Source organism: Hemibagrus wyckioides, linkage group LG18 (assembly GCF_019097595.1).
Source record: "Hemibagrus wyckioides isolate EC202008001 linkage group LG18, SWU_Hwy_1.0, whole genome shotgun sequence".
Lineage (NCBI taxonomy): Eukaryota > Metazoa > Chordata > Actinopteri > Siluriformes > Bagridae > Hemibagrus > Hemibagrus wyckioides.
This window is the reverse complement of record NC_080727.1, coordinates 12,469,430-12,494,469: the sequence shown is the minus strand read 5'-3', so window position 1 is coordinate 12,494,469 and position 25,040 is coordinate 12,469,430. Positions and strand designations below refer to the sequence as shown.

General features: G+C 41.3%; 2 protein-coding genes across 5 annotated transcripts in view; one reads left to right on the top strand and one right to left on the bottom strand.

Annotated features, from left to right (window-relative positions):
• Nucleotides 1–496: 496 nt before the first annotated feature.
• dusp4 (dual specificity phosphatase 4) lies at nt 497–5,934 on the top strand. The gene is made up of 4 exons (XM_058415033.1): nt 497–1,044; nt 1,872–1,999; nt 2,707–2,926; nt 4,164–5,934. The coding sequence occupies exons 1-4, from the start codon at nt 675–677 to the stop codon at nt 4,544–4,546; spliced, it is 1,101 nt and encodes a 366-aa protein (XP_058271016.1). The 5' UTR covers nt 497–674; the 3' UTR covers nt 4,547–5,934.
• A 27-nt stretch (nt 5,935–5,961) lies between these two features.
• Nucleotides 5,962–25,040, bottom strand: part of tnksa (tankyrase, TRF1-interacting ankyrin-related ADP-ribose polymerase a) — a 109,407-nt gene continuing 90,328 nt past the window's right edge. For all 4 annotated transcript variants that reach the window (XM_058415030.1, XM_058415028.1, XM_058415031.1 and 1 more), the window contains 12 exons: nt 23,714–23,933; nt 21,809–21,918; nt 19,100–19,288; nt 16,255–16,492; nt 15,536–15,618; nt 13,651–13,771; nt 13,267–13,364; nt 11,542–11,616; nt 11,308–11,413; nt 10,668–10,854; nt 10,424–10,580; nt 5,962–9,366 (listed from right to left, as the gene is read on the bottom strand). In XM_058415030.1, coding sequence (XP_058271013.1) covers nt 9,280–9,366; nt 10,424–10,580; nt 10,668–10,854; nt 11,308–11,413; nt 11,542–11,616; nt 13,267–13,364; nt 13,651–13,771; nt 15,536–15,618; nt 16,255–16,492; nt 19,100–19,288; nt 21,809–21,918; nt 23,714–23,933 — 1,671 coding nt within the window. In that variant the 3' untranslated portion in view covers nt 5,962–9,279. The remainder of the gene's footprint in view (nt 9,367–10,423; nt 10,581–10,667; nt 10,855–11,307; nt 11,414–11,541; nt 11,617–13,266; nt 13,365–13,650; nt 13,772–15,535; nt 15,619–16,254; nt 16,493–19,099; nt 19,289–21,808; nt 21,919–23,713; nt 23,934–25,040) is intronic.

Here is a 25,040-nt window from a genome sequence, read left to right as displayed (position 1 = left end):
AGCAAATCTGACCTGAGGAGGTCAGTGGATTTTATTTAACAGTTAAAGGGGTCACTGTATGAAAAGGTTTAAGATGTATGGCTTTAAAGATTACAGATTCAGATCCTATAATTAAAAAAAAAATCTCTGAAATGAATAGATGTATGGATGGATGGATGGATGGATGGATGGGTTGGTTGTGTGATGGCTTTCTTCTTCTTCTTCTTCTTTTTCTAAACAGCCAGGCTTTCTACTTACCTAATTCAAATATGAATCATTATTAAGAAACACAAATGTATAAATATCACATATGAGGTTAGTGTTAGGAAAAATTAGGTTTGTTTGTTTGTTTTTTTTGCGCCCTGCTGCCAGCACCGCGGCTTTCTTCCTCGTCTCTTTTTATGAATGAAGAGGCGCTCGCGCTTAATGAATGGTGCTAGTAGAAGACGTCATCGCCATTGTGACGTCGCGCTCCTTTTATGGAAGCGAGCTCGCCCATTCATAAAAACGGAAAGAGCTTCTCCGCCTGTGGTAGTAATGCTCTCGGGAGGATAAGTGCGCAGAGGAGGCTGTGAACACGGAACCTGTGTTTTTCTCAACTGTTTCATTTCTAAAGAGAGAAGAGGAGAAAAAACAAACAAAGGGCCACCCGTACACGCTATCGATATCACCACCACCACGACAACGCGGTTAGGATGGAACAGCTGAGCGAAATGGAGTGCGGAGTGCTGAAGCGGCTGCTGAAGGAGGACGGAACGGCGAGGTGCTTGGTGCTGGACTGTCGCTCCTTCCTGGCGTTCAGCGCCTGCCACATCCGGAGCGCGGTCAACGTCCGCTGCAATACGATCGTGCGCCGGAGAGCGAAGGGCTCCGTGTCTCTGGACCAGATCCTGGCTGGGGATGAAGAGGTGAAGAGCAGACTGATCTCGGGCCTCTATTCTGCCGTCATCCTGTACGACGAGCGCACTCCGGATGCGGCCACTCTCAAAGAGGACAGCACCATCGGGCTGGTGTTTAACGCACTGGGCAGGGACACCTTTAACACAGAGGTCTATCTTCTCAAAGGTAAGAAAGAAACAACACATTTATTTATTTATTTATTTAGATAGATAGATAGATAGATAGATAGATAGATAGATAGATAGATAGATAGATAGATAGATAGATAGATAGATAGATAGATATTACATTTAGGACTTACATCATCTCTCATAGATAGACATTCAGTTATTCATATAGATAGCCCTGGGCATCTCTCTCTCTCTCTCTCTCTCTCTCTGCGCAATATACATCTCAATAAGATTTTAGTGATATATCTAGGCTACATCAGGGAGCGCATTTTAAACTGCAGCATTTCAGCTTGAATATATATCATGATCACAGGCTTTGCTGACCTAACGGTAGGCTACTAAACAGTTTTTTTGTTGCTGTTTTTCTTTTCTTCCCAACACCTCGCCCATAAAGAATAGTGATTATATGGTGACAATATGCGCAGGCCTGCGTTCTGTGTTTTATTTGTTTCAAAAAAATCTGATCTCCAGCAGGCCTGGTCCATCTCCAGGCAAAGAGGAAACAGTAAACACCTTGTAATGTGTTCTGATTGCTTATAGCTTGGAATTTCAGGAGGCTTTAGGAAATAAAATAAAGCAAAGCGCAGTTTCGGACATAATATTTAGATTTATTAATCCTTCAGATAAAGGAACAGTTAGAGAAGTGTGTTTGAATCTAAAATCATTTCAGGGACTTTCAGCAATTTAGTGACAAAAAAACGACATGTAGATAAATTTTTTGTCTCACTGGAAGAATCGCAGTCCTACATTAACGTGATCTGATCCTATTTCAGATATACAAGCCTAATATTTTACACTTTGAATCTTTCTTCTTCTTCACAGGAGGCTACGAGCGATTTTTCTCTCTCTATCCAGACTACTGTTTAAAGAGCAAATCTCTGCCCATGCTTTCTGCTCAGAGCAGCACTGAAACGAGCTGTACCTCCTGCACAACTCCACAACACGACCAGGTGAGACCCATCACCATCAAGCTCACATCTCAGCCTGGAGGGGGGTTTAGGGGAAATTCTAATGTCCAGCAGCGCATTAGCTGGCCTACAGTAACCTGGGCTACAAAATGGAGCCTTAATGGTCCATCGATTGGTGTCATTAAGCTCTTATTTTTCCGGCCGGTAGCTATCTTTACTCGGCTCTGTTTTACTCGTCCATCATTTCCTGGCTTTAGCTTAAAAGCAGGTCAGCGACCTCAAATCAATATGGGTGCTTCCGCTTCCGGCCATGCGAACATGACGATATTATGTGGGGGGGTATGTGTTTGGGGGGGGGATTCTTGCTTTTAGGCTCTGTAGAACAGATTGTGGGTTTGAATCCCAGTGCTGACAAACTGGACTTTTGGGTCACTGAGCAACTCTCATCTGCTCAGCTCAAAATAAACACTCTCTGAAATATAATACTAAACTTGACCCTTCTTTGTCATAGGCTGGTATGTAGACAGAGGCATGTAGTGTACAGTCCATTAGTGTAGTGTACAGTCCATTTCCGTACAAAAGATCTTCTAGGTGAAACATGCACCCTCGAGGACACCGTTCTCGTTAAAGGAAATTGTACACTATTTTTTTCTGAATAAATGAATAAATCTAAATGCAAATATGCAATCTTGTAACTTGGTAACCTTTGCTAAAGCTGGCACAAAACCATCTCATTTTCTTCCTCTCAGGGTGGACCTGTGGAGATCCTTCCCTTCCTGTTTCTCGGCAGTGCCTTTCACGCGTCCAAAAAAGACATGTTGGATGGCATGGGCATCTCTGCCCTGCTGAATGTGTCTTCAAATTGCCCCAACCACTTTGAAGGAGTTTACCAGTATAAGTGCATCCCAGTGGAGGACAATCACAAGGAGGACATCAGCTCCTGGTTCATCGAAGCCATCGACTTCATAGGTGAGCCCACTGATCTGATTCTAATCACATGACCGGACTTTCCCTTTTTCCTAGTAATCACTTAGCATGTGCAAATCAACTGGGCAGGACTAAATTGGTGTTGAGTAAATTGTTGGAAATGGGTTTCGCTCAGCGTTGCTGCTTTTCACTGTTTTTCTTGTCCTTGTGAATGGCTCCATGTCAATCAGTGATTAACAGACTCATCTGCATTACACAGAAGTCTGTTTAGGTTATTCGTGTCACACCCACTGTTTTAATCTCTCACCCATTTCTCCATCCTGAAAGCGTGTGCATTCATTTGTGCTTCGTTGATGGGTGATGTATTAAAAATGGCTGGAGCATGGTCAGAGATGCAGGAAAGAGCGGCTCTTGCTGTTTGTAGAGAGGGACGGGTCAGTTTGCAGTATGGGTGGTTCCCCCTCAGGCAGGGATCTCTGAGACTGTGGGTGGTGGAGAAGAGTGGGGCATCCTCAAGATCTGATTTCAGTGCAGCACACATCATCTGCATCAAAACCCAATGCTTGGAAAAAAAGGAGGGGGCTATGTGAGCATGTATGAATGCATCAGAGTGCGGAGCTCAGGGACTGGGGTCTGACTCATCCACCATTCAGCAGCACTCTGTTCCTTCAGTCATTATATATGCACATGGTGATTTCTGGGGGGGGGGTGGTTTGTGAGCTACGTCACAGAGAAATTGCAACAATTTTTTTGCAAGCTTTAAATTATACACAAGGTTCCTTCTGGTACTGGATAAAGATGCAAGAACCAGAATACGTTCCTTTATGCCATTGCTTTAATGAATTGATTTTGAGACTTTTATGTTTATTAAGAGTTTTGGTTCACATTGAACATTTAACATTTAATTAAAAATCAGATGATACACAGTAGAGCAATAAAAAATAAAGTATTATTCTCTCCCTTTGTGTTGCCACTGATTTCTCACTTCTGAATTAATGACTAGCATCTTGTTAGTAATGACAGGGTGTCGACGTTTACATGTTCCAGTGGGGCATAGGGTGTGAAACATCCCCCCCAGGCAGTACTGTTGGTGTGAGAACTGTTCTCCCACTTGAGGTGTCGGGCTGCTTTTGAACCATCGATACCACTTTGAGTTATTAGACAGTGTCGGTTTCTCTTTTGTTCCTTTTAACAATTCTTCAGGCCAACTGTTCAGACTGGAGGGTGTGCTCTGGGTCTGTTTATATTTAACAAAAATTTTCCATTTTCTTTCCCACAGACTCGGTGAAAGACTCCAATGGTCGTGTCCTTGTTCACTGTCAAGCAGGGATTTCACGCTCAGCCACAATTTGCCTGGCATACCTGATGAAGAAGAAGCGCGTGTGCCTGGACGAGGCTTTCGAGTTCGTCAAGCAGCGACGCAGCATCATCTCGCCCAACTTCAGCTTCATGGGCCAGTTGCTGCAGTTTGAGTCACAGGTGCTGGCCACGTCGTGTTCAGTGGAGGCAGCAAGCCCGTCAGCCACTCTGGGCCCCAAGTCTTCCCCATCAACAAGCTCACCCTTTATCTTCAGCTTCCCTGTGGGGCCGGTCGGGCCACACGGGCAGCCCAGTAGCCTGTCATACTTGCAGAGCCCTATCACCACCTCACCTAGCTGCTGATAAAATGCTTAGCCACCGATGGCAAAACATTTCAGACTCACTAATGAAGGATACTAGTGTGGACATTCACTCTGAGGGGGGTTCAGGGAATCTGCACCAATTTTCACCCAAACAGCTAGAAGTTTGACTGGTTGGCTGGAAGGGGGGTCTCTAGTAATCAATTATGAACTTGACAGAGACAAAAATATCAGAAGAATGAACATCACGGGTTCTTCCAAAGCCCTGCTGTGTGGTTTGGTAGGGTGGGTCGAATGAAAGCCGTGGGGGTAGGGACATCCTTCCTCACACTCTCACTTCCTGACAAAGAGCAGTAGGCCCTTCAGCTGTGGCAGGTACTGCGCACTGTGTCCAGTACTGCTGACTTTCTGTTCTCACCCTCCTTGTTTACTCAGTCTGAAAGAAAACAACTGAGCTTATCCAGCACAGACTGAACCTGCTCATGGTCAGGGGGTTTGTGCGGCATGTCTCATTAGTTTTTGTTGTAATATATTGTTTTTGGTCAGTGCCTTGTACAGAGAAGGTACAGGACACAGAAGGGCCTGCCTGGGCAATCGCATACTGCACATCCTCCTTCCCTGTGGGATTGGATCTTGGGAGGCAGACAGACAGGCAACTCTTGACTAAAATGTTTCGACTTGCAATATGTCTCCGTCTCTCCACAGAAACAGAGCAATAACATCTCCCTGCCTCTTCCCAGTTGCCACCAAAGCACTGTTGTGTTTCAGATGTCTATCACATGGTACAATCTTGCTCTTGACGTCTTGTTTTCTGTCTCTAATAATTTGTACAGTAGCAGGCTGGGGCATAATTTCTGCAGTACGGGTCGCAGATAAAAAGGTCGTTAAATTCTCCGGAATGGAATGTTCTCTCTCTTTTTTTTTTTTTTTTTATAATTTTGGTACAGATGTGTTTTGTGACGATTTCCCTAGGTCACTTTGATAGGTCTAACCACTGTAACCTTTATTTCTTTTGTAAACGTGGTTCCATTGGTGGCTACAACTCTTGCTGCTCTGTGTGACTGCATTGGGTAAAGAGTATTGGCTAGAGATGCTTGCAGTCCTTACGTTAAGACACAGCTCAGTAAGAGTCTCCACCTTTGGATTCTTGGAGCAGAAATCATCTCAACACTGAATCGGGGGTTTAATCGCTTCACTGACGAATGCGGGCACCTTTGTTTTAAAAGAGCACTTTTAAGTGATGCAATATGCTGAGGTTTTGTTTTGCACATGACCGGAGTAGATACAACAGCTGAATACTGTGCGTTTGTTACGCCCGTTAGAGCTTTACTTTGTGTCCATGTAAATTCCATGGTCTGTCACCACATCACTGATGAATGCAATACTTTTTACTGTATCCGTCCACCGAGACGTTTAGATTGCCAATGGCAATATCAGTCAGTTGGATTTTTAAAGCGATTTGTTGTGTATGTATATTTTATTTATTCTTTGACTTCCATTGTCAAATACAACAACGTTCTTTAATGAAAGTCTGGTGTGTGATTCATTCATACGTTTTCACCCCCCCATGATTCACTGCATACATGGATTCACAGCACCCCCTTGTGGAGGCGATCTGCAACTGCACAAGTTTTTCCAAGTGAAAAAAGCCAAACTTTTCAGCCTAGCAACACTCTAGAAAAGTGCCAGCAAAAATACACTCCCACATACTCTTACAATCTGAAAGCAGAAGCAGGGAAAACAACTCCGCCAACATTGTAGGTCATGTAACACCCACTAGTCTTGAAAGTACTAGAAAGATGCCACTAGTATCTCTGGATAGTAAATAGTGTTGAATCACTGTCCTTTGTAGCTCATCTCTGAATTGTTTTACTCAAACCAAGTGAGTAAGTTATTCATAAACGCTCAGAGGTGTGAAGAACTAAACACAGCATGTGGGATATTATATGTTCTTAAATGCCACAATTTATTCTTCCTGTTAAAACCATAAATGAGGTAATTTGAGACAGCAGTAGTCCTCAACATGGTGGCTGTGGAGCTGGATTATGTTGGATATTAGAGTTCTTAAACAGGGGTGTCTAGCTGTAAGACCCTTTAAATACAGTTTCAGGTTTTAAAAGTATGGTTGAGACTAAGACATTAGGAAGAAAAAAACCCCACATCGTTCAGGTAGTGTGATGTATCTCAAACAGATAGTGTATCCCTCTCAGATATTGTTCCATGGAATGGAAGGTGACCTGCTAATGCAGGTACATCAGATGGATAGATTAGCTTGTATTATATTTAAATATATTTCCGCGTGCTGTGGAAACAAGCCGCCAGCGTGATTTCCTGTTTCAAACAAACATTTCTCCATTCAGACTCCATCTTTAAGCTGTTCACATTTGTGCATTAAAGGTGCAAATGGTTCCACTTTGCATGAGTATTCATGGCTGGTTTTGATTGATGCAGGAGTCCTAATGCCACCAGGACAGTAAATGGGAAGGAAAAAAAAAACCCCGCTTTTAACATTTCAACAAAAGCGAACTAGCTTCTTTATGAAACTGCTGCCACGTCATCATTCATTATGCTTTTTTTTTTTTCCTAGGGAAGGTGTTTTGGCTGTGTTGGTAAGAGGCATGATTACAACATCACTCCCCTGTCTGAGAGTGTGATGATAATCGGCTGTAAAGTGCAAACAATCCAACCCACTCACAAACTAAGAGGCAGCCGCTTTCAACCCAAACCCTCACACCTGCTGTGCAATCAGTTCAGATGAGAAGAATGACATCTTTTCCATGGAACATGAGTGAATGTGAGTCACAACACCACCACACACACCGGTGCTAAAAGAGGGACAGATGACAAACCTGACATGAGGAGCACGTAATGACATATGTACTTTATTAAGACTGGTTTACACGATTGAGGACTGTTCAATTAGTCTGCTTTGTGGTAAATAGCTCATCACATTTGGATTAAAGTAAAATTAAGTAAAAAAAAGGGGGGGGGTGATTAGATACAAGTGAAATGTGAAGTGGTTCAGGCTGAGAGGTGAAAAAAGACGGTTGTGCCCTTTTCCACCAACATGGTGCTGGTGTTAAACACAAACAAAACAAAACAAAAAAAAAACAACAAGAAAATAACCTTCTGTACGTTTCCGTATCTGGTTCTCTGTTTCAGCACAAAAATACTGCTGGGCCAGAACCAAGAACCAGAGATGTCGGATTTCATGTTGCCATGACAACACCCGGTTATTTAAATAAGACGTGAACAGTGTTGGTTTGAAATAATTAGATCAAAATTGATATCACGAGTATGAATCATAAATCTCCGAAAGAGACGTTCGGCACTCTTACCTGAAAAACATAAGACTTCGTTCGAGCAGCTTTACTAAGAGAAGCACAAACATGCATCCATCTTGCATGTCAATTGTCTAGGGAAATATCTGCGCTGTGAACAGATGCTGAAATATTTGACCCTAAATGGTAATGTGTGTTCTCGAACCATCCTACACGCTTATTTTTTCCATTAGGGAAACTCCTACACCTGGTCATGTTGCATAATCGTTCATATCTTCGAATGGTGGAAAATGTGGGCTGCTTATTAAGGGAAAAAAAAAAATGGAAAAAAAAAATAGCTGATTCCCTGTACAGCACCAGTACTGTGTTGGTGGAGAAGTGGAATTCCATACACACCATTAAAGTGATTTAAAATAAAATATAATAACAACAACTTCCCACAAATAACAGATCTCTCCGGGGGGCATGTTAACTTCCTAACTGTTTTACACAACCTGTCAATGTGCATCAGTGATGCTGAAATGTCAGTAGTGTCTCAGAGGTGAATGAGAATCACGCTGGAATGAGACCGAGAATACAGATCGCTCTGGTGTCGTCCAAAAACCGAAAAAAAAAAAACGTCACTGAAAGCAAAGTGACCGGAGGACAGGAAAGAAAAAGCTCTACTTACAAAGCCGCTCTTCATCAGAAAACAAGAGCAAAGACAGGAGAGCTTTTAGCAAAGCACCCATCCATCACAATTGGTACAGGAAATGTTTGTTTTCATAAATGCCATTTCTTGGTTTCATTAGAATAAGTTAAACCCTTCCTAAAAGTGCAAGTCTTTTAAAAAGAATGCATTTTTATAATCCAGATATGCTAACAGAGGTGATACGTCTGACCTTTTCTTGTGCAAATCAAAAACCAAAAAAATTCCATGTCTTAAACGTTTTGCTATTAAAGGCTCACATTGGAGAATTGGGTTCCCACGCAACGTCCAACAGGCTTTCACAACAATTCAAATAAAAAAAAAATAAATAAAAAACAGTCAGAGATCAGAGACGAGAGGCTCCATGGAACACTATTATGGAGAAAAAAAAACAAACATGGCAGGTCCCTAGAGCATTAATGTGATGTGGTCCATCTTGTAGTGTGTTAGGTTTAAAATAATTCACAATAAAATGGTTTAAAGAAACAAAGCACTGGCAAAAAGGGGAAGAGAAATGTGTACTGATTAAACCAGTACTAAATGGGGAAAAAAAAAGAAAGGAAAAAGTGTCACTTGTCTTCCATCACTTCAGTTCTCAACCCTCTGACCTGTGACCTCTGACCCAGGAAACACCTAGTGGAGGAGGGTTGCTTGAAAACATTAACGCTGCAGGTATGAGCTATGTGAGATATGAGACAGAGAGGTCAGGTAAAGGCTGGACAAAGATGAGGATCAGCTGGAGGCCAGAATATGTGTAAAGGGGAGTGTAACAGTCTGAGCAATGTGCGCGATATGAGCTCTGGACACTCAAGATTTCTGCTCTGCTGCGGCCGGCGGCTGCGCCGTGCTCTCCGGCTTCACGATCTGGTATGTGATGAGGTACTCCGGGTACGCCTGTGCAAAAAAAAAAAACAAAAACAAAAAAACAACCAAACCAGTGAAACGAAAGTATTTACAGCAGTACATTATGATGACAAGGTTTCAGGAGACAGCTGATAAGCACATGCATCATTTCCATAGATATTGACAACTGCGTGTATTAGAATGCTCTAACACACTTTATAACACACTACATACATCATCAGAATACTGTCTAGACAAAATACTGCATTCTGCCTCATACACATCTAAATACAAGGACAAGCTGAAAGTTGATCCAGACAGCAAGTACTGCTAGCATGAGCTTCGGTGGCTGATACAGAGTTGACCAAACAACCTTTTACCCACCCAGACATGAACAGCTAGGCTTCTGTGATTTTATATACTTTTAGGGAGAGGGGCTGTGTAACATTAATACTGGGGGCACATCAAAAATCAATATATTTTTATTTTTATTACCGCCATTATCCTCCTCCACCTCCATCTGCATTCTGTCTGCTCCCTCTAGTGGCAACTGGGCCCTATATGCAGCGGTAGAGTTCATCAGTTGTACCTGAATCGGACCGTGTGACCCTGGGCCTTGTCGGTCATTAGTTACCATGGCAGCAATCTCAGGAATTCTCTTGCTGTAATCTTGAGAGCTATTTACACCTGTTTACCATATGTTCATACCTGATCGTTTAAAGCATCTATCTGGTGTATGAGATTTTGATAAGATTAAAGATTGATAAGATTGATAAACACAATCACTTGGAGGAAAGAAAACAACTGTAAATCAACTATTAACAACTTGGGGGGGGGGAACTTTCTGTGGTGATTGTAAGAGCATTTTCCCAATCTCGTATTAAAAAGTACATCGAATGAAGAGTTTTATTCCTTTTATACCACAGCAGTCGGTCAACATTACAAATGTTTTATTAATTAAAGTCTGACCACATGTGTTTTGAGTGGTCTGAAATACGGATTTGTGGTTTAAGCCTCATTACATTTCCTACTCCTGAATGGTGCTGTAATGACTCAACAGTGCTAGATGAAGGGACTAAATATTCGTCACGAAAGAATGAACCCTGACCTGCTCTCCTCTGTAGATGACGTACTCAGCGTAGGCCAGGCCATTGACGCTGGGCCGCCCGATGACCGAGTGGTGCCCCGGAGGTGCATGGGCCATTTTCATGGCACTGAACTGCAGGAAGGATTTACCCAGGGTGACGCGGCAGAACAGCATTTGCCTGCACAATACAAACAAATACATTATTACTAGCCCACAGCACAATACACTGGTTAATTAAACACACTGCTATTGAGAGCTGCTGTACCTGTGGCAGACGTAACAGGAGCGGTCTTTGTGTGTGGGGCAGCCGGTGCCGCCGCCGATACCGTACACATATTGGTTGCTCTTGGATGAATTCTCAGCAAAGTAGATCCCCGCTCCGAACATTCCCCCAATGTAGGCGTGTCTCTCGTCAAAACCTTTGTGGATGATGGCGTTAATGAAAGGAGAGCCTGGGCAAGGAGAAGAAAAACACATGAGATATGTCACAAGGCTGGACTTCTCCAGTTTAACAAAAACTGATGACATCCTCTGTGAGTAAACAGATCCAAGATGTAGGACAGAGTTTAGTTTGAAGCTTCACAATGTGTCTAACCATAAAAAAAACAGAACATGCCGTTTGAGAGCTAATCAGATGATCACTGATGTCTATTTGTGTAACACAGTTTCTGCATTTTGGTTGACATAATTAGCTAGCAGTCAGTGTTCTTAGGTTCAGATGGGAGCCGCATTTATTAATAACTGCATTAAAGCACTCCAGTCAAGGTAATATGGGAATTATTCTGAACACAGATTTAAGGAGCTGAAGACCAAATGAGCACAGTCCAGTGTGACTGCTACTTTATGCTCCAAAAATGACCAGACTCCATTAAACAATTCTGAAAGAAAACAAAGAAAAGCCATACCATGGAATAGCATGCGCTCGTTGTGGTGGTTGTGGTTTTCGTCTGCGATCTCTTTCTGTCTGTGTGCATATCTCTCTCTCAGCTTCTTATTCACCACCTTCTGGATCTGCACATGGACAGAGACACACACATTAATCCCCACCAACTATGCCTCTATAACAAACACAACAAATAAACATTTATCACTTTAATGAGTGTGTTATTCTGCATGTTTCATGTACAGCTCTAGCTTACCTTCAGGATGTTGTACCTGCTGAAGACTCCGCCGGCGTTTCCCCCATCTCTGTGCTCTCTGATCGTGCTCTGCAGCTAAACCACACACACGCATAAAAAAACACATTTAACACTGACAGCTGCTATTTTACAGGACTTCAGTTCAAGTGTTTTTCCATAACACAAGCTATTAAATCTTATTTCTGGTTGTCTTTTCACAAAACACTTCTCCAAGGTAGAAACTAGGGGTCACATATATACAGCATTTATTTATAGTAACCTTCAGGCTGCATTTTTCTTAAAGTACTATTGGAGATAATAGAAAAGTTTACATGCAAAAACCCTGTATATATGTACACACCTATTTATCAAACATACATGACCGTGCTGTTAGAACACATCTGCGCTGGCCGGTGCAGGACAGCAAACAGCTTTTTAATCCCTATTGTCTTTCAAATCTGGCACCGCTAACAAAGATACACCAATAAGCCATAACATTAAAACCACTGACAGCTGAATAACATTATCTGGATACAGTTGGACCTGTCAAGGGGTGGGATATATATTGGGTCAGAGCATTTCCAAAACATCAGGTTAGAACCTAAAGAAAGTGGTCAAAGGAAAACCAGTGAACTGGTGAAAGGGTCATTGGCACCTAAGGCTCACTGACGTGTGTTTGTTTCACAAACTGCCGAAAGAGTTTATTCTGGCTATGATAGAAAGTTATTGGCACACACAGTGCAAGCAGTGCATATGGGCTATGTAGCCGCAGACCGATCCGAGTGCCCATGCTGACCCCTGTCCACTCATAAAAATGTCTACAATGGGCATGTGACCATCAGAACCTGACCACTGAGCAATGGAAGAAAGTGGACTGGTCTATGAATGCTGATGATGAATGTTTTATTTGGCATCACATGGATGAACACATGTCTGCACCACTTACCTGAAGAAGTGAAACCTTGAGTCCTGGCATTCATGTAACATGTACCACCTACCTAACGGGTATTCCCCAACAGCAGTGGTCTCTTTTAGCAGGATAATGCAACCTGAGACACTGCAAAAAGTGTTCAGAAATTGTTTGGAAGAGTTCAAAGTGCTGACTGGGCTCCAGATTCACCAGATCTGACTGAGCATCTGTGAGATGTGCTGGACAAACCAGTCTGATCCATGGAGACCTCACCCCACAACTTACACCACTTACAAAGGATTCGCTGCTCACATCTAGGTGCCAGATTCCACACCACACCAACAAAGATCTTGTGGAGTCCATGCCTTGATGGATCAGAGCTCATTTGATGGCACAATGGCAATCTACAGGTGGTTTTAATGTTATGGCTCATCAGTGTATTTAATCTGTGTTAACTATATACTTGGCAAATTGTAATGATAAATAGATTTTAATTTATAGGAATAAAGTCAAAACTATCTCGATCATGACATCAGCACATCTTTCACGCTGGAAGACTGTCAATTATTCTAGATTCACTGTAAATCTATGTTTACTGGGTTGTTACACCACATATCTCCTTTTAAAACTGATTGTTGCTGGAAATGTGACGAGATACAAATTTCATTTTTGTTCACTGTGATGACATTATACTGTGAAGATCTTTGTCCTTACTAGTAGGACTAAAATTAATATGCATCAATCACACAAAAACTGCATCAAGACACCAAGCTGTATCTTTTTGTAACTTGTCTCATGGAAACATGCTGTAAATGCGGTCAGGAATCATGACTCACCTCCTCTTCGACAGACTGAAACTCTTTATCATCCGGTGCCAGGTCAATCAGGACTGTGCCCTGACTCGCGCAGTGGAATGTCAGGTATGGATTGGCACCTGCCAGGTCAGCCACCCACACACACACACACGCACACATGCGCACACACACACACACACACACACACACACACACACATTTTTAATATTCCATATCTGTGTATAATGTTTCATTGCTTATGACCAATCAAAGAATTCAACAGCTCTGTGGTATAAAATAAAAAAAAAGGAAAAAGCCTGTTATTCATTTCATGTCAAATATGCAAAACTTCAAACATGTGATTAAATAATAAGTGAAATAACTCAAGAAGCCATGACTTTTACTAAATAACCAAGGTGTTCTGACCTTGCTGACCGCCCAGCAGTCTCTCGATGCCTTTGATAAGCTTGTGGCGGTGACCGTACGCATTGATGCCAATCTCCTTCAGCTCCTCATGGCCCATATCAGCCAGCACGTCCAGAGTGATCTACCAGACAAAGCGATAGTCGATCAGATTACAACATTGCTATTATGCATACCATCCTGCTCGGAAGACAAGCGCAGTGAAATGGCATGAAGGGGATTAAACGGTGTGATGCAGGAGACACCCTTATCGCACAATCCTGTCGTCGTCTATATGAAAATCCCTCCTACACACCCAGATGAAGATTTATTATTAACGGATGCTGCAGTGAGAAGCAGAGCGAGATGAAAGCCTGCAGAGGAGAGAGATGCTAAGCCAGAGCGAGATAAGGCAGCAGTCTGCCACTGATGTGGCACTCCTCCAGATTTTAAAATTTCTTTCTTTATTCCGACTGCATGAGCCTCCATCAGCTCTCCCTCACACACTGGTGATTTCACTAGCACACCACCGGCTATGATAAGCCTGTTTACAAGCCTTCAGCCGAGTTACTCATCCTCTCATCAACAGGGGCATGCTGCACACCGAGATGCTGATGTGGATGGGATGGCATAAAAATATATTATATCTATGTTATAATTTTTATTAGTAGTATTGGAATATTACTATTATATTAGAATCATTAAATTCTATTTTTTATCCTAGATGTTTAGAAAATAGTAAAATAGAGAAGTTATAAAGCAATAAATCACAACAGTTACAAAAAAAAATAATATAAAAGATTTGAAGTAGCATTAATAATACATTAAATTTTATATCTATACATTAAAAACTATTTTTTGGCCAAGTGTTACACCAATTAAACACTTTAATTATTATGAATGTCGGACAAAAATGTCTAAAACTAATAACTATAGCTGCAAAGCAATAACAATCTGCATCTGTTTAGTGCTTCAAATATCTGTACATGTATAATTATTGCACTGACAGTTTGACCTCAGCTACATCACTCCGCTTCATAATATTTCTTGTCTAGAGATTTCGTAAATGCTGTAAGTACATAACAGAGCCAGACATTCATATTAATGAATGTGTTCTTTGTTTGTCCCACTGGTTACATATCTGACTGCTCACTCATGGCTTCATAAAAGAAAAAACCTCCTGCTCATAAGGCAGGGAGCCCACACAAACCTTCCACCTCATCCTGATGCTCTGTGACCGTTTGTAGCAAAAGGAAAAAAGAATAGTGCATCTACTTTTTCTATCTGTATTTGTATCTGTTCATTCTGAGTAACTCTTTGCTTACATCCCTAACACTTGCTGCTCTGGTTATAAAACCTCTGAAAAAATACTGATACATATTGTATATGCTGAAGATGCTTTCCACTATTGTGATATGATATTGTTATGCTTCATTTAACATAAGCCTAATTACTCGCAATGGGCTACAAGTGATTTAGATGGCAGGGGTTCAGCTGACAAGAAAGGAGTTGTAAACTCATGACCTCACTGAAGATATTAATGCAACAAGCAGCAAAAAGAGAAAAAGAAACGGTAGCAGGAAGTAAAGTGAGCCACACAATCATGGCTGCTTCCTGCTCACATGGCGCTGTAGGAGCCTGTTCTCTTCATCTATGTGCAAATGAGCGGCCGGCGAGACTCAGCGTGATTAACTCGGAGTCGAGGACCTTCAGCCCTCCGCCCATCATGACGCCGAGCATCACGGAGAGACCAATCAAGCAGAGCAGTGAAACGGTGCTTCACTGCAGCGGGAATGGATGGAAATAACAGAGCGGGGATGCTGAAACACGATGACAGCAAGCCGAATGACGCGCCTGCATTTGCATAGCTTTGAAAAGCGTGTTCAGATCTTCATAGTGAGATTCTCACCTGCTCCCTCTCGAAAATATCCCGCAGATGCTCAAGGCCCAAACTCTTCAGGAACTGGCTGATGTTCATATCCAGGATGGTAACTTAAAAAAAAAAAACAGAGAAAGAAATTTATTCTAAACCATAATCCTTATCAGGTACTACATATTCTATTATCTGCACCACTGATTTCACTACTCTAGTCTCTAGGTCAGATTTAGCTCACAAGGACAACTTTCATTTGCTCACTTATCTTTCCCTATCTTTTCCTCTCTACATTATCATTCACCCTGTATGTTATCTTGCATTCTCTATGCTATCTTTTCCTCTCTACATTATCATTCACCCTGTATGTTATCTTGCATTCTCTATGCTATCTTTTACTCTCTACATTATCCTCCATTCTCTACATTATCTTTCAGCCTACTTTATCTTACATTTGCTGTGTCGCCTAGACTTGAATAGACCGTGTAGGGATAAATGCATAGCCATTTGGGCAGGACATCCTTCTGTATGATCGGTCAGGGTCAAGTTTACCATGGGCTTTTACCCAAGTTTAACCCTGCCCACTTTATCGAATGTCAACATTTATTCAGCCTTTGTATTGTAGATTGCGTGTTATAACTGTCCCAATTAACATAATGAAATTCCTGGGCCCAGAAGTGGTTACAGGCTGACCCTATCCTCTCACTGATGTAAAGAAAAGGTATAAACAGGCTGTGCTAAATGCAGTCTCTCACTCTCTCCTTCTTTCCTCTCAGCCCCTGTGGCTCCGTCTGCAGGCCCCGATGCTCCGGACGCCGAGAGCTCAGCCAATGGGCCGGCCAGGTTATCGATGCTGCTGGCAGCTGACAGGCAGGACGGCGTGGAGGCAGGTGAAATCACAGTGGCGCTCACCACTGTGGCTTGAGGCTTAAAGCAGCTGGGAAGGGCATCAGGAGGCATGGCATCAATCAGCAGAGCCCGGATATCATCAGCCTACAGCACACAGACAGGAGACACTAAAGTTATACACTGTGCTTCTGTCGTATTAATTCAACAGTGAGGGGAAAAAGAGAGGCTGCAGAGGGAACAACTGCTATAAGATGAAGGATAACAGATGTTCCACAAGTTTAAATGTGGCTATAAATGGATGTCAAGTATGACGTGTAGTAACTCTTTGCATATTTGCTGTGGACTCACAAAACAGTGCTGTTATAGACAAAAAACAGGTTGTAACGGTCACTCTATCACTACATTATCACTACATTCCTTAGACATAATTATATTCTAATACATTATTAAATATCATATCTACAAATTCAGGACATTTTCAATTCCTAGGATATAATTTCTGGTGGTTCAGGATAATCATCAGTATTACCCAGTTATTCTTAATGCAAAGTCATTCATAAAGATGAACAATCTGACTTTTAAATGAACAGCACTACATTATGTTACATGAATGCAAAAGCATGTGTCAGCATTATGCAAATACAAAGTCTCTCATATGTCCTCTTAAATAAGGCAGATGGTATTTGCTATGTTTTGTGAGAATATTAAAAAAAAAAAAAAAAAAAAAAAGACAAATTGCTCTAGCATGAAGTGTGTTTAACTCTAATAATAAAGGTCACTGTATATGGGAGCGTCTGAACCACTAACACCTGCAGACTTTCTCATACAGATACGAGGGCATGTGGTTTTAAACTACTCAGTGTGACAAGACAAATGCCCCAAAATGTCCAGGGATTAAAGTACCATCTGCACCTGCAGCTTGGATCCATTTTTATTTATAATCCACGTTTGTTTAAACACCTCTTCTGAAAGTTGCTTATAAATACAGATATGTCCATGTCCCATTTTCATTAATTAGCCTCTTACTGTTAACTAGCTTATGTGGCACATTTACTCTCAGTATACACCGATCAGGTATAACATTATGACCACCTGCCTAATATTGCGCCGGTCCCCCTTTTGCTGCTGACCCGTCGAGGCACTGTGTATTCTGACACCTTTCAATCAGAACCAGCATTAACTTCTTCAGCAATTTGAGCAACAGTAGCTCGTCTGTTGGATCGGATCACATGGGCCAGCTTTCACTCCCCACGTGCATCAGTGAACCTTGACCGCCCATGACGCTGTCGCGGTTCATTACTGTTCCTTACTTGGACCACTTTTGATAGATACTGACCACTGCAGACCAGGAACACCCCAGGGTTAGGGTTAGCTAACCCTAGCTGCAGATTTGGAGATGCTCTGATCCAGTCGTCTAGCCATCACATTTGGCCCTTGTCAAACTTGCTCAAATCCTTACACTTGTCCATTTTTCCTGCTTCTAACACATCAACTTTGAGGACAAAATGTTCACTTGCTGCCTAATATATCCCACCCACTAACAGGTGCCATGATGAGGAGTGTTATTCACTTCACCTCTCAATGCTCAAAGTTATGCCTGATCAGTGTATACATTTTTAAGTTTTCTAAATTTCTTTTTACTTTCTTTCTGCCGTTTTATTTTAGAAGATTTGAGGTAAGAGACATATTTGGTAAAAGACTTTTTTTGGACATCATGGCCATCAGTGAATCACAGAACCTCTGTTCACTGCAGCCTCTTTGTGCGTTTGTGTGAGCAAAATTGCATGTATTTAAGAGTTTTTATATAATGCCTAGCACACAAAAGGCTGTGCTGTTAGATTAAAATAGTTTTTATATAAGAGCAAAGCCTGCAGTGTGCTATTCTGCTTAATCTACTTTAATGATTTCAATTTATGAGTTATTAATGAATGATGGACCATCTATGAGATAAAAACACAGCTTGTCATGTTAGTGAGCACTGTAAAATTTGTAGAATTTCCTGTGGCAAAAAATGTACTGTTAGGAAGCATGGACTCAGGACACTCTGTGCAGAAATGTTACATAAGCCTCTACTAACAACACTGAATAGGAGTTTTTCCCTCTGTTAAATATCACACTTTTCTAAAAAACTGTTTTTCCCCAAAAGCAATGTATTTATTGTGAAGCACGAGGAACTGTAAATGTTAACATGGCAGTAAGCGTTTCTACAGGGGCTGTGTTCATTCATGTAACATGGTTAATTTAGATAGTTCTTTTACATGCACAATTTTTGTTGATGGTCAGTAACCCGAAACGTTAAAAATTGAAAAAGCTTACATGATGTACATTAAGAAAATGTACTACTTCTGAAAGGTTTCTGAATTTCTGCACTTTTACAAACCTATGCAGAAGGAGGGATAGATTATTGCTAGCATATATAACAGTATCAATCACACGGACACGCTGCTGGAGACAGCAGCAGTGATTACACAAACCAAAGCCGTGATTTACATGCTTTCTGATTAACAGACTCCCAAAAAAAAAAAAAAAAAAAAGAGTTATAAAAACTGTGGCAAGGCTAACACGACAAGCAGAGCTTCTCCTTTTAGAGAAAAAATTAAAGCATTTTAAAAATTTTTAATATATTTGCGATATTAGTGTGTGCCTTATACGTCTACATATTTGTTTCATTTTTTCCTTTTTCCTGGTATTATTGAGTGCAAGAAGAAGAGTCAGATAGAAATAATAGCTTTTAGTGATGATTGTGATTACCGTGGCGAGGTCGAGGGGCGTCTGGCCCTCCTGGTTTTTCATGGTGGGGTCGGCTCCGTGTGCCAGCAGCAGGGCACACAGCTGGGTGCGTCCCTTTTGTGCAGCCTCGTGGAGAGGAGTGAATGCCCACTTATCTGTGGCATTCACACATGTGTTGTACTTGATCAGCAGAGCCGCAATATCCACATGCTGAGGAAAAACAAGTGACTGTGTTACAACAACAACAAAATACTTTATCAGGACAAAAGCAGCCATCTTAATCCTCAAATCATAAACTCCAGAAATGTGGCCTGAGGAATCATTCAGGCCAATCATCTGGATTTATCCTACCTAATTTGCATAGAATTGAGAAAATTTTGGTTCAAATGATGCGAGCTGCCATTGCTAAAATCACGGCACATAAATTAATCGTTGTCCATCCATCTGTCACTTGCTAGAGTAAAAGTAGTAGAGTAAGTCTGGACAACAACAGCTGGGAACAAGGAAAAGTCCAGGAAGGGTCAGCTAGAGATACCCAACAACCCATCCTGAGGCCGTCTACAGGCATTCCAGAGCCCCTGGGTGGCCCATTGGACCCGTCCCAGGACTCCTGGTACCAATCAATGGATGGCAGGAAAAAAATCCAACTCTGTGTGCATCTGTGTGTGTTAGAGTGTGGACATGGTGCCAGGAGTGCTTCAATCCAAATCGCTTATATAACCAGCAATCTGTTGCCCAGTCAGCCTAATCACAGCTCTGGTGTCCTCACCAGAAACACGAGAAAAGAAAAATAATTCACTCCAAGACATGTTTGGGGTCTGATCATAGTTTTGCAATGCTGCAATTTTGAGATCTCAGTGTAGTTGAATGTTTGAGCATTAAATGACATGATACATTCTCAATACAGCTAAAGTTATTATTGACTGAAAGAGTGCCTCCACCTGACTGAAATGTTCAGAAATGCTACATATTATGAAAGTACAAAAAGGCTACAAAAAAAATGGAAACTGTAATAAAATGTGCATTAGTATGTAAGAATATTAAACACGGCTCATTAAACATTAGCTCTAGCCAAATCACTAGTCTGAAACACAAGACTTTTTTATGATTCTGCTGTTAGCAGAGTCACACAGCTCTTCATATCATGCTGCTGTGTGTGGATCATGGTCATTTCTTATAAACTAATATGTTAGCAGGCATATTTGTTTAAATACCTGTAGCCTATCCTGAAAAGAGAGTGTGGATTAAGTTGAACTGTTTATCACACCTCAAGAAGATAAGCTGTATTTTATGAAGAGAGCGGCCTACCCTATTATGCAGTCAGTTAATGAATTGTTTTAGTGTTGTACTGAACCTCGCTTCAATGGCATTTCATTACAGACATCTTGGAGGTGTTCTATCTATAAAGAGGCATTGCTTAGGAGTCATTTCAGCAGCTAGAAGACAGAGATGTCCTTATGGAGGATGAGTGAAATGTCGGCGCTCTGACACGTCTGAAGCATCGGTTGTGGAGTCCTGTGTTACAGATTATCGCACAAACAGTGTGGACTCAATCTGGTGTCACGAAAACAGTGAAAGACTCAGTAGCAGTTAGCTGGAGCGAGCGACAAGCCAGCTCTCCTTTAAAATCTTCATTAAATGGCCTGGGGGGAATAATTTGATTCTGTATGTTGATGCATTTCCGTTTGATACAGGATGTTAGTGTTAAAATAAAAGAACAGGCAATAACATTCAACACACACTTTGAATCTGAACAAGCTTCACATTCACTTAGCAAAATAACTACATTTTCTTTTTGTGTGGAAGATTTCTCACTGCTGGTGTTTGACTGGTTTGAGGTGACTGAAAGCTGCAGCTTATTTGACTCATCTGAGTGCAAACAGCACCTGTCACAATTCACACAAATTACACCCTTCTCCAAATAAACCTGCTCTAGTCATATTTTCTCCACCAAGGGAATAGTGTGCAGGAGGACACTGTTAAAAACAAACAAAAAAAAAAAAAAAATATCAACGACCATGTTTACAGCTAACAAGATAGTACTACAGATCAAGACATACATAGACACACGTAAAGCATTTCATCAAACAATTTACGGCCAAAACAAACACCATATTATTATACCCATAACACTAAGGAGAAAAGTATAAAAAGCTCTGAAACTTTAAGAGGCATTCTAGCAGCCCTGCCCCGGGCTTCCTGCAGCCAATCGCTTTACAGCAGGAAAGAATCCAGCTCTGCTACCTCTGCTGTAACGTTATCTACAATAAACACGTTCTCAGACACAAACATGTTTTGGATGATACTAAGACAGGACAAACCAGGGCAGGCGAAGATGAGAAGACAATCCCTTGTTCAGAGCCTGGCACTGTCATCTGCTCTGGACTATCACTAGCTACAGGGTATCATCTCACACTCGGGTCTGTTCCTGAGCAAATCTAGCACCAGATTGTTGCATTAAAAGTGCATGAGCTGGGATGCTCCTGGCAGGCAGCAAAGACACCACACACTTCAGTGCACAGCTATGAGCGGAACAGTCAGTAGCTTACGGCATGAATCTTGTGAGCACACTGCGCACGTGTGTTTTATGTGCATACATTATCCACATCTACATCTGTTGTTCTAGTAGCTGCGTGTTGCTGTTGTTTTGTCTGTTTGCTCTGCACTTCCTGGCCAGGAGGAGAGGCTAATGTGAGATCAGGAACTGCCGTGTTTGATTTGTACACTCACTCCGTATGAGGCTGCGTTGTGGAGGGGAATGAGGCCGCCTTTGTCCTGTGCGTTCACGTCTGCGCCGTGCTCTAGTAGATACTCCGCTACCTCCAGGTTATTATAACCCGCTGTGGAAATAAAGCATTTATACACATGATCAGAACATACTGGATGCAAGTCGACAGTATGTATGCTGTGAAGAGAAAGGACTGGTCCTGTACTAATGGACACCATCATTACAGGACACAGCTTGATGTTTATGCAACACACACACACACAAAAAAAAAAAAAGCTAATCAGACAGTCCATTCTTTCTCTGAAATTATTTCCACTCTGGTCTGTTCCTTTTCTCTTCCACACCTCATTACACAGTGAAGAGGTTATTTAGGGTTCAGGTTCTTATTATAAAGATTGCTTCCGCTTGTCATTTTTATTCCATTAACTAGTTTCCTACTTCAAGACAATAAGCACAGCAAGAGGATTTAACATGCAAGGATGAAGCATGCAAGGGAAGGTTAAAAAAAAATCTTTTAAGACATTAAAATACTTTTGTAGTTTTAATGCTGTGGAATAATTTTTATTTCCTCCCTCTGGTGCTGTACTTCCTCTGATCTTGTACTGTACTTCCTCTGACATTATTGTGTCTGTCTAAACAAAACATTCAGCTGTTCTATCTTCATAACATTCTCCATATTTCACTAAACTTCTAAATCAACAGCGGGATCATGTACATTCGAAATATATTATAAAAACTATACACCATATTCAATGTGCTTAGCTAAAGATTGTGACAGCATGTGAAAGACAAAAGCAACAAACAAACATATATATATATATATAAAAAAAAACACACTATTAGGAGGTTTTACAGTCAGTACCAACATGATGATTAATTAGAACATTGATCTACATTTCTGTCTTTCATTTTTTAAAGCAGGTTAACAGCTTGTCCAGTAACAGCTTGTTACTGACCAAACAGAACACAAACAAACACACGTGTTTTCTATTAGCTTCAAGAGCTGCAAATCCACACAGAGGAAGTGGTAGTAAATCACACGTGCTTTTGACGTGCTGCATCCTTCCCCATTCAGTGAAGTTTATTCACACTTGGTTTGATGCTGTTGCTGAAAAAGCAGTAAAGCTTCCGCATCACCATGGCACGGGGTCAAACATCGTAAACGCTTCAGCTAAACCTCTGCAGTAGTACTAAAAGAGAATAATCTTTTTGTTTGTTTGTGTCATGCAAACACTCTACATATTCATTCTCACTCTCTGGGGTGAATGTGGGTGATGATTTGGAAGATACTCAAGTGAATGACCTGCAGTGAAAGCTGTTAAAAAACTCATCTGTTTAACTGAGGTGAACACTAGTCTCCAGACATGGAGGAAAAACAGACTAAAATAAATATAAGGTGCTAAGTAAAAAGGCAATATTGAGCAGAGTCACTGGTTTTGGAGAAAATCAGACATTTGTGGGAGTTCATGGGGGGCTTTTTTCCCCCCTGTAAATATTCCTTTAAAGCCACTGACACAGCCAATGCATATGGGAATGGATATAATATCTGATTTAAAGTCTACAATTTGTTATCTATTGTTCTGAAAACACAACAAAGTGACCCTAGAGGCAGGAGGCCTGCTCAGCACAGATTTAATTGGACATGTGGCCCCAGAGAGTTTTATCCAGCCACACCGTGAGGGAGAGATGATGTTTTCTAAACCCCACAGTTGTTAATTCTCTTAAACTGAGACTGTTACGATATGATTCAGGGGCAAACTGCTCATTTCATGGTTAACAGTGCAGCCAGCGTTGTGTAGACAGTGACTGCTAAGGGATTATGGGACATGGCAGGCAGAAGCCAGTACTGCACTAACAGTTTGGGGGTGTGTGTGTGTGTGTGTGTGTGTGTTCAGGCTCTTCGTTACCTGCCAGGTGTAGCGGGGTAGAGTTGCGTCCCTGCGTGTCTCTGCAGTTGATATTCTCGGGGCTGCAGAGTTTCTGCACGCGAGCCAAGCAGCCTTTCTTTGCGGCATCCAGCAGGGCAGCGTCTCCTCTCAGCAGGTCCTGGATATCCGTGTCCCCTTCCTTCACCATATCTAGGGGCGTGTTTCCGTCCCGGTTTTTCTTTGTCGGGTCAGCGCCGTGCTGAAAAACATAATCAGCCTTCTACTTAGAAACTTAATCCACAATAATAACAATAATAATAACAACAACAACAAAATTCCTTCTGAAGAGAAACACAGTGAAGATAACAAGGTAGACAGAAAAGCTGTGCTTGTGACAAATAAGTCACTCCAAAAGCTTTTCCATAAATTCTATGTTTAAACTCCAAACTCCAAGCTATGTCATTTAAAAATAACTGTAATAAATAGTGGGTAAAATATCACAAAATCCCTTAAAAAAGTTGATCCTCCACATGACACTCCACACAACTCATTCATCATGGACACTTCATATAATCCCAGACTATTAATAAAAATATTAAATAAATATAAAAATATAAATAAGTATAAAAAAGTTTTTGTGAATTAGTATTTATGGAACTACAAAAAGAAAAAGTGAGGCTGATGAAGCTTCTATAACAATCAATAACAGAAACAGGAGTTTGTCAACATAAAGCATAAATAAATAATAATATAAACAGATAAAAAATATGGAAAGCTGATCTATAATAAATTTGTACCACGTCAGCATATCTGTGAGACATCACTGAAGCACTGGATGTGATTTGAAGTAGATCTTTATTGCCATTTTTGCTTTAGGGAATGAATCCACAATCAAATAAATAAATACTAACCATGTGATAACTAAAGGAAATGAAATGCTTTCATGTCAAAGTTTTCAAGATAAGAAAAGGGTAAGGTAAGCTGAAAAGCCCAGGATATCAAATCTGAACAGGTTAACGTTGTTCTTCCCCCCCGGATACTCGAATGCACGTGATGATGATGATGATGATGATGGTGGTGCGAACAGGCCACTTCAACTCTCATTTTAATAAATATCGAAATATCAACTCCTTTTAAAATGTGCTGCTCTCACCAGTCTGGAGTTGGAAAGGGCTACGCTGAGGAGATGAAGGCAGAAAGCAATAAAAGTGGGTTCATTGCTAATAAACCCTAAGCCGAGCAATCCGAGAAGCTTTGCTGCAAAGGTCAAAGGTCAGGGCTGTGTCCGAGTGTTCCATAAAGAAGTTTTCATTTGAATTAACCAGAGAGTCAAGAGAAGATGCTGAGTCACAGCTCTGTGTGTGTT